Source organism: Montipora foliosa, chromosome 6 (genome assembly GCF_036669935.1).
Source record: "Montipora foliosa isolate CH-2021 chromosome 6, ASM3666993v2, whole genome shotgun sequence".
NCBI classification, from domain to species: domain Eukaryota; kingdom Metazoa; phylum Cnidaria; class Anthozoa; order Scleractinia; family Acroporidae; genus Montipora; species Montipora foliosa.
In genome coordinates, this window is record NC_090874.1 from 52,855,425 (window position 1) to 52,865,424 (window position 10,000).

A 10,000-nucleotide genomic window follows, 5' to 3' on the forward strand; every position below is an offset into this window, starting at 1 on the left:
CTACATGACGTTTTGACGACCTTCGCGCGTATAGAGTCACTTTAGTTTAGGTATTGAGCTTCGGTCTTTTGTTCGTAAATTAGGAGCATTTAAAAAATCACGCACACCAACTTCAACTATTCGCATTCTTGTAATTCCCACACACACCCACTTCTGTGCATATAATGTCACTTAATTAATTTTTTTCACATTCGACAATGATGACATGAGGTCGTCGTCATGTAACGTTTTTATCGTTAAAAATCTTTCTTTTGAAACACATTCATCTAACACAATAAATTTGTGTTGAAGACAATGGCAAAGTTCCGCACAATTGTTTTTTGTCATAAAGCCCTTTTCAGTGCCCTCAAGAGCAAAGAGCAAAAACCTGAAGACTAAAATTGTTTTCTCCTGCGCTGGTGGCTGAGCTCATAAGGTGATTGCAAGCTGCTGCACACACCCGCAAATATGCGCATTATTGTATCCCGATGCTAAATGACAATGTCTTGTGTACTTCTGAGGATTCTCAACTCAAAAGTAAGAGACCTACCATAACCAGATTCTTGAAAGCATCCAAAGCGTCAGCTACTGCTTCCACCTTAAAAAAACAAAAGGAAATGAACGTGCTCAGTAAAAGCCAGGTCGAAGTCTTTTGCTATTCAGAATAGGCCATTTCCGAATTGCTGTTTGCCTCTGGTTCAAAACGAGTCTCGGTGCTAAACCATTCAAATGATAAGGAGTTTAATTTGCATGAAAATACACCACTCCTATCCATTTGAATGGTTGAGCACCAGGACTCGCTTGGAAACCGAGGCAAACAGCCACTCGGAAATGCGCTATTGAGTGTTTTCACTCACGTGAACAGTAACCTTGTTTTTCCACCGAAACAAAGGAAAACGTTTGCATGATAATAGAGCTCAATTCCCAAAGGATTAGTTGGGTCCACCAACATGGCGGTCGTTCTATTGTTTAGGTACACCAACATAGCCGCCGTGACGTCACGTGAAAACTTTCTATTAATACACTGGTTGGTAATCGTGATCTTTTAGACTGTGGAGACAGTGTGGCCCAGTGGTTAGGGCGCTTGCCTTGAGATCGGGAGATCCCGGGTTCAAAACCCGCTCTGACCACTCGTTGAATTTGATCCTGGTAGTCCCTGGTTCAACTTCCCAGCTGCACTTGTAAATAGTCAACTGGTTTGCCTCTGGCCAGTTGGGATTCTTAACAGTTGTTGTCGTTCTGTTCTGTCGTTTCGTTGAGTTTCATTGGCCCTGAAAAGCCCCTGTGGGGAGCGTTCAATTAAGTATGTATGTATGTCTGTATGAATGTATATATTCCGTTTACAGTAAAAGGGAATAATATTCTGATAGTGTATATGGAGGTCACATCTTGACATTGAGGATTCGAACGTCAACTTTCTAAGCAAAAGATCGTAGCTGTTTAAGAAGAAACTTGCACAGTTCCAAGAAGCTTGACACAACCCAGGCTCCTCTCAGCGAGTCTGCTTAATTAATTTAGGATGTTTAGTTAATCACAAGTTTAAACTCGACAATGATAATGCGGCATTCCTTTACTGATAAAATAAAAGTTACATCACAAACAAGATAATTCTGAGCAAATACAACCTTATCCAGGGAATTTGCCATCAACTAGAAAAAAGTGGGCCAACTTTTTTTAAGACTACCCACATGGAATCCGTTCCAATCTTGTCCATTTGTGCCCATCCATGCTTCTCTATGTTGTTCACCAGTTTTAAGTGGTTATTGCAATGTTTCATTCTTCTTTTTGGGCATTTTGGGCGTCGTGAAATTACATAATTTTGCGTGACATAGCCCCTTTAAGTAGCTCAAGCCAGTTTCAACAATTTCAAGAGACTCTCTTAATAGAAGAATTGAATATATGGCGCTGCTTCACTTAACAGCAATGTTATGGTAATATGACACAAAAATTATTGCTTAATAAGATGCACTTATTACTACGACGCAATTGGTCACCACAGCAACACGAAAGCCACCTTACATCTCAAAAACAAACACTGTGACTCCACTTTTTTATTACTGGAAAATATTCAGCAGGTTAATTTTAAAGTTTATACAAATCCAATTGTGAAGAAAGCTCCAAGTTCGCTCCAGAATTTTTTCTCAAAACAGGTTTAACATAACCTGCTAGTCACTTTCCCGCGATAACAAATGGAGTTTACCCAGTTTGTGCTTGATGTAAGCATTTAAATGTAAAATGTGGAGTCCTTTTAGACGACTCTGCTGTTGTTAAGGTAACATACTACGTCGCAGCTTTTTCACTCTTGTAATCATCCACCATGTTTTGGCCCGAAACAAAAGAACAGAAATAGCCTTAATTTCCGGGGGATTAGTTTGGGAAACCAGCATGACCGCCATTTCTTTGTTCAGGCGCCGGTTGCTCGAAGCCTGGTTAGCGCTATCCGTTGGTTAAGAGGTATCAAAACCTATAGGTTTCCATGGTATTTAATATCGGTTAGGGCTAACCGTGCTTCGAGCAACCGGGGCCTGGACGCTAGCGAAGAGGTCATAAGGTCATGCGCATGCGCTGCAAGTCGTCGTTCTCGGGCTGCATGCGCCGCCCAAAACCGCAAGATTTGTTCTTTTGGAAAAACTTCATTCCACTGCTGATTCGCATACTGCCCGATCGCGATAAGAAACAAAACGTCTTAAAAATTTTCTTCGGCGAACATTTACCGAAAAACTCGCGGAAACAAACTCAATCAAAAGTACGACATTCTTGATCTACATAGATTTAAGTAGAAAGTCGGCCTTCACCGCATCAAAGTTCCATGTGATTGAAGAAAAAAATGAATTACTTGTTATCACTTACATCACTTGGAAGTTCAATAAATGCCATGTGGTACTCATGTGCCTGAGCAGGAAAACTGCAGAACGAATAAATATCCAAAAAAAATAAATTAAATCAATTCTTGACCGTTTCATTTGATGCTTGTCGAAATGTGTTCAACAAATCGACAAAGGATTCCATGGTCTGGATTGTTGACTTTCGCTACGTTGACGCCACCATCTCCAATAACTTAAATGGTAGCCTTGACGTAACACGGTCAAATTTATCTGTCTCAAGAGACGTTTTTTCACGTGGTTGCAGGTGAAAGACAGAGGACAGAAATCTCGCCATTAAATCTTCATAGCCAAGTGAAACACCGTTTTTTTGTAATGGAAAAAGGAAATCTCTTATTCGATGGTTTAACATATAATACGTCTGGACATTTTGCTCGTTGCTCGTATTTTTCCCCGCCCCTGTGGCCCTTGGATAAATACTACGCAATTGGTACAATATCCGCGCGTATTATATGTTAAACCATCGAATAAGATGTATATAAAGCGGTTATAATCATTTTATATCCAGCAAGCCCGAGTAGAATAATTGTTTTATTAAAATCTCCAGGTTGAACTCTTCCGTATTGTAGCACTTAACATCTTCAGTGCCCACGGCCAACGTTTGTATAAACGTAACCTTTCCTTGTACTTGTACATGTTCATTGCCGTGACTTTAACATCTTCAGTGCCCACCGGCCTGCTCCCGTCTGACCTTGTAGCTCAGTCGGTAGAGCGGCGGTGATCTAACCCGAAGGTCGTGGGTTCAATTCCCACCCTGGTCAGAGTTTTTCTCTGTCCTTTTGTGGGCCCATTTAACGCTCACATGGTTCATATGGGATAGAAATCTAGCACTTCACATTACACTCTATTCAGGTAACGTTTGCATAAACGTAACCTTTCCTTGTACCTGTAAATATGGAAACGGCCCGTTTCCATGGTAATGGTTCGTACTGTAAAATCCCGACCGAAAACTAACCAAACAGAGTGCTCCGTATAGCCTAAGAATTCCTTGCCATATAACAGCGACTTATTCATTGGATAAAGATAAACGGGCTTTGAACAACTCAGTGCGGTCGCTGAACTTTTCTGTTACCTGTGGAAAGCAGAAGGGAGTGGACAGAGCCTCGTGACCGGTAACGCCTCTCTCTGCAAAGTAGACAACATCAACGCAGACACATTTCAAAATGATCGGTTATATCATCAAACTGTATAATGAACTTCACACATTCCAAATGGCAACGAAGTACATCGCCTAGTTCTTACGTTTCCATAGTCGATGTAAAACACGTGAACTTGTTTTGGAGAAACAACGTTTTCTACGCGCGCTCGGTACCTGCGAAGAAAGAAAACAAAGGTTACAGCAACATGCAAGAGGCCGTGTGGTTCCTTGTTTAGAGCCTTGGACTGGAATGCACACGCTTTGGGTTTAGTTCCCGCTGACCACCGACTCGGTTCAAATTACGTAAATCCTTTATTGTCCTAAAATCTAAAATCCTCTTTATAGATTTTGACCTTCGGCTGGATGACCTCCAACTTCTTGTGCTTGAGCTTTTCCACTTTTATGGACCGTTAATACCACCTTCTGGTTGTTTGAAAAAGCGGTATAGGGGACCCGGAAACCGCGTATCACTGAATTAAATAAGCCCACTCTCTATCTAGCTCTTCCCCACCTCCTACTGTCAAACAATACAATACATACTTAATTGACCGCTCCCCATAGGGGCTTTTCAGGGCCAATGAAACAATCAACGAAACAACAGAACACAACAACAACAACCGTTAAGAATCCCAACTGGCCGGAGGCAAACCGGTTGGCTATTTACAAGTGCAGGTGGGAAGTTGAACCAGGGACTACCAGGAACAAATTCAGCGAGTGGTCAGAGCGGGTCTTGAACCCGGGATCTCCCGATCTCAAGGCAAGCGCCCTAACCACTGGGCCACACCGGGCCACACTGCCTCCAAGTTCAAACGTGCTTGAAGTAAGTCCCCCTCGGTGGCTTAATAGAAGATTTACGGCAAACGACTTTGCGTCTTCTGCCAGTTAAGCTTCCACAACCATGTCACGTTCGCAGCTCCTCGTTGAAAGTGCATTTGAACATATCGCGCACCCGAAGTTCTTATTACCTAATCAATCCTTCCCTTACGAACACCTGCCACATTGGGTGGCAAAATAAACGAGGAGGAAACGATTGCAAGTTCCAAGTTCAACTCGTCCTCTTTTAAAAACCGTGTTCAAGTGCGAAATGAAATATTTCCAATTTCTACATGAGAGGGAAAACTTATCACCATCACAAAATTCTCGCATTGATACGCGCTATTTAAACGACACCGAAGTTAACTCCGAATTCAATGAATAGGTGAAAGAAGCTAACCAGTTATTATCCACAAATAAAGCTGCACACAGATCTCCTTTCCTTGCTGTATAAGAACCAGGTAATGGCGGGCTTGTACTAAGCTCATTATGAAGATCATCCATAAGTTTCTCCAGCTGGCCACCTGTAAAAGGTAACAAAATCTTTTGCTTTGTTCTCATAAATTGCTTTCACGTCTAATAAATATTTTTCCAGAATTTGTTTATGCAAAGAAATCGGGATTGTCCGAACGCCACATGTTCAAACAAAATCAATCTCAGTCAGAAAAATTAAGATGTGACAAGTAGTCGAATGGCGGAGAAAAGTTGCATGTAAATCCTAGGAGAACCAAAACGCAGAGGGCCTTTCATTCTAAGGTCACCGCCATAAAAACCGTCCCGCTTTTGGTAACAACTCTTTACAATTAAATATCACAGGAACTTAAAGTTGTAATGCTCTTAAAGGGCGCCCGTGTGTCCTTTCGTTCGTGTTTAGTCGGAGGAAGAAAAATTGTACTACATCCTTTCATGAAATGAGTGCAAAGACGACAAATAATGTCGCGACAATGTGAACAAAAACCGACGACCGATGGCTCAGTCGGTTGAGCACCAGGCTTTCGTGCGGAAGATAGCGGGTTCAATCCCCACTCAGACCAACGCTCTGGGTTTAAGAAATATCTGAGGACTTTCAAGTCTTCTCGGATAAGGACATCAAACCGCAGGCCCCGTCTCACAACCTTTCCTGTAATGAACATTGTTCGTGAAGAGTAAGGGGAAGACAAACCGGTTTTGTGATCAGTCCTCCTTTAACAATCATGCATGGGTTGGTTGGGTGAGATGAAATAAGGACTGATATCATGCATGGGTTGGTTGGGTGAGATGAAATAAGGACTGATATCATGCATGGGTTGGTTGGGTGAGATGAAATAAGGACTGATATCGGCTGCCAGAGGCGCCCTTATAGGCCTCGTGATATCCGATCTTACCCCAGAGAAAGAACCGCAAACCGCCATAAGACTGTATGTGATATGTGAAGCAAATAAATCCATTACCATTACCGAAAACCCTCTAGACTTTAACATCATACCCGTAAAAAGTGAGTAAATAGAACTTTTGCCCACGAGAAGGTTTTGTTGAGGGGGACGCGAAACGAGTCGCGAAGCCGCGATGGGGACCCCGCACAATTCCCCCCTCGGCTTTGTCACTTGCTGTCACAGCACTCGCTCCGTGCTATTTCTATCTAAACTACCAGCTGCACTGGCTGAAATGAAGAAAAAAATGACGAAGACCACTTGCCTGAGTCAACATGCTGAGCCCAAAAGGAAAGACTCTGCTTTGTTTCTGTAACAACAACCTAAAAACAAGGAATTACAGTCAGTCACTTACAAAATCCTGTATTTTGCAATTTCTTGGAAAAAAAAAAGTTTTCCGTTTTCGTTCACTTACCACAACACACGGCAAAACGGCAAAATACACAATAATATGAGCTTCCATAACTTTTTAAAGACGACAAACCTTCTTATAATTGCACTTTCTTTCTGCTTCCTCAACGACAACAATATTCTTAGGTTCTTCATAATTGGCCCATAACTGAAAAGAAATAAAACATATTTAATTGATTGTATACGTGCTAAAAGCGCTCGTCCGGGATGCTCCAGTGGTCACCCAGAATGGAGCTCTGACAACGACGACATCGACGAGGGTAACCTTTGATAAACTCATTGATTCTACTTTTAACAAGATAATTTAAACGGTGCTAAAGAATTTCTGTTTACCACCAGCAAAAATTTTTTCCTTGTTATTTGGATAGCACCATTTCCGGCAAGAATGACTTTATTCAAGATATCTATTAAGTGTAGAATTAAATGATAAGGATTGTGTACGTAACTGAACTCTTGAGAAAACATAACTCCATTCAACATCGAAAGTGACACCCTGCCAACTGATCAGTGAGTGGACAAATCCGCCCGCCCTCCCCCATCCCCCCTTCCCATAGCCATACTCGCCTCGACCTTTCGGCTATACACGAGTAAAAACGAGAACGCCAGAAAACTTAGGCCCCAATGCACGGAAGCAAATGGCTCTACAGGAATGCTCTGCAAAGAGGTATTATATTTTGGAACCTTTCCTTGCCGCATTTTTTCCTGCACAATGATACAACCAAACTTATGAGGATTGGTATAACGAACGTTAACATACGGCAGGGGATACGTTTACCTTAAGCTTCGCTGATTTTGCCTGCTCTTCAGCTTGAAAGAGTTGATGATAGAACTGGGAACGTTCAGCAGTGAAGTGGACTTGAGAAAGACCAGCCTACAAGGATACAAGCAAATACTTGGAAGGACAAAACAAAGACAAACGTAAATGCTTCACAATCGTTAGTTCCTTTCTTTACAATCGAAGTATGGTTCCGGCCTACTGAATCCCAGTCAGTAAAACTGAAGTTGTTCGTTCATCGGTTTTCAGCAACACCCTTGACTCATCCCCCGTTAACCTTGGAGATGTTAACAGCAGACAGCAGACGATTTCTAGTTGCAATTAAACATCGTCGCAAGACTGCAAGTATGCAGTTTAAAAGTTTGACGGGTTCTCACTGTAACTGTAAAATACTCAGATTGCGCCTCAAAGAGATGCACAAACTATTAAGTAGAAATCACAGTCAATCATATGGAAAAGTTGGGGATTAACCTCAACGAGTGCGACTGAAAGGTTGGTGTTGTCCACAAACAGCCAGCCGATGAAGTTACCAGCCTTGTCTATTGCTTCGACTTCCACTTCGACCTAACCAAAAATAATGAAAGAATAATTTTTTTCTCACAAAGAGGTTTTAAAGCAAACAACGTAAAAAGCAAAGCCAAAAAGAACACTTAAGCCAATCATATCAATCACATGAGTTATTCATTTCGCATCTGAAGAAAACGATGCAACCAGCTGTAAGACGCTGTGGTTTTACTTCTAATTGGGAAGAAGGCAGTCCTGTGGAGCAGGCCTGTGGAGCAAACTGCATACGTCAAATACCTAGGTCTTATCATTGATTGAAATTTAAATTGAAAAAAAAACATACACATGAAGTTGGTAAGAAAATTTCAAGGGGCATTGACATTCTATCTAAGCTTAGACATTTTATTACTAGGGATATTCTCAATCAGTTACATGTGTATTATTCCTTAGTGTATCCTTTCCTCATTTGTGGCTAGATTGCCTGGGGAAACACTTATGCCACAACTCTCAAACCTGTTGCAGCTTTGCAGAAAAAAGGCAGTACGAATAATAACATTTTCTAATCGAGATGCTCACTCTAGCCCTCTGTTTTCACAGTGAAGATGAGGGTTGTCCAATACACGCGAACTGAGTCGGGTCGACTTTTTGGTGACCCGACTGAGTTCATGTATATTGGACATGTGAGGTGAGGATTAATCAAATTAATGGATCTTGAGACTATTCTGAGTGGTTTTTTTTCCTGGGCTAATTAATTAATTCTGTTGTGTAAAACTTTTTCTAATTTGTCAAATAAATGGATGGTTGTTGTTGTTGCTTTTGTTGTATTTGCGCATTCTTTTCACAAAAATGTCTGGAAGGAGAAGGTGATTCACAAGCCTTACCTCTCTCTGCATACAAAGGTCTTTCGTGAAGCTCAAGGCTTCATCTCCAAAAGGCTCTCCTTCGGCGGCAATAACGCCTTGAGAAGTCACTATTCTGCCAGCACGAGGACATGTGATACCTGCTCAAACAGAACCGTCAAAAACTAATTTAGAGTCTAGAAATTCTCATGTTTTGTTTTAAATTTTCTAAGTGGGTAACGCAACTCGGGTAGAAAGGTTAGGTATTACAAATTGCAATTAGAGCGAGTTTCAATCGAGTGTCATAAAACCAAAATCAAAGTAATGACTTTGGCCAATCAAAAAGGACAGACAATCCGGTAAACCAATCAAAACTCGAAGTAATTACACGTAGTCGATTCAAAGCGCGGGAAAATGTGCACGCGCGAGCCACGATTGGTTTTGGTTTCACTTCTGATTGGTTGAAAAAGTGGCGCGAGAACATTGAACCAATCACTGAGTGAAGTAATCACACTACCACACGAATTCAAAGACCGGCGTCCTTTCACTTCATGAGGGAAATCGAATCAATGTATGACCCTTACCTGCAACAAGGAAAGTTACAAGACATGTCTCCTTTGGTAGATACAATCTTAGTCTGGAACCACTGGCAACAAACTGAAAGCGACAAAAAAAACGTAGAACGTACTTAACCGTGATAAAAAAAATGAAAACTGAAGAAATAACTTGTACAATCTCCAGTCGAAATGAACCAATCACAAAGCAATGGATGAAGCAAACGCAAACATATAGGGATGAGTGCTGGAAAACGCTACGAACAAGCTACATAGAGTTTTGCCTTTCTCCAGGTTGGCTGATGTTTCGTGACACTTAACAGAGAATCATTAAAAATAGTACCAACTGCCACATTACTGATGGTTAATGGTTGGTAAGATATGTCTTTGTGACAAGCCGAGAGACTCGGTCGATTTTTTTCTTGTGAAAGCGCAAATGTGGGACGAGGTCGTACTTGTGCCAACCTTCAGGGCATCGAATAGCGACAAACCCCATAGTAAAACTAGCATTAAAAAGTCGCGACTCACTTCAACTATTCCTGTAGATCTTCCAGCTCTTTGAAGGAATGGCAAAAACTGCTTTGCTTTAGCTGGTTCCTAAAGAAGATACCTTGAACGTTATTTCAATGTCACTGGCAACAAGAGGACTTCCCACTCACACTTGCTCAAAAAAAAAAGTTAAGCTTAACTTAAGCT

At 41.5% G+C, this 10,000-nt stretch overlaps 1 protein-coding gene across 1 annotated transcript in view; it reads right to left on the reverse strand.

Annotated features, from left to right (window-relative positions):
* LOC138007728 (staphylococcal nuclease domain-containing protein 1-like) overlaps positions 1-10,000 on the reverse strand; it is a 34,617-nt gene that overhangs the window by 2,817 nt on the left and 21,800 nt on the right. Inside the window, exons 17-28 of the mRNA XM_068854788.1 lie at positions 9,833-9,901; positions 9,335-9,407; positions 8,793-8,911; positions 7,879-7,971; positions 7,408-7,503; positions 6,706-6,780; positions 6,487-6,544; positions 5,213-5,336; positions 4,104-4,173; positions 3,934-3,986; positions 2,830-2,884; positions 530-577 (exon numbers count right to left, since the gene is read on the reverse strand). Of these exons, the coding sequence (XP_068710889.1) occupies positions 530-577; positions 2,830-2,884; positions 3,934-3,986; positions 4,104-4,173; positions 5,213-5,336; positions 6,487-6,544; positions 6,706-6,780; positions 7,408-7,503; positions 7,879-7,971; positions 8,793-8,911; positions 9,335-9,407; positions 9,833-9,901 (933 nt within the window). The remainder of the gene's footprint in view (positions 1-529; positions 578-2,829; positions 2,885-3,933; positions 3,987-4,103; positions 4,174-5,212; positions 5,337-6,486; positions 6,545-6,705; positions 6,781-7,407; positions 7,504-7,878; positions 7,972-8,792; positions 8,912-9,334; positions 9,408-9,832; positions 9,902-10,000) is intronic.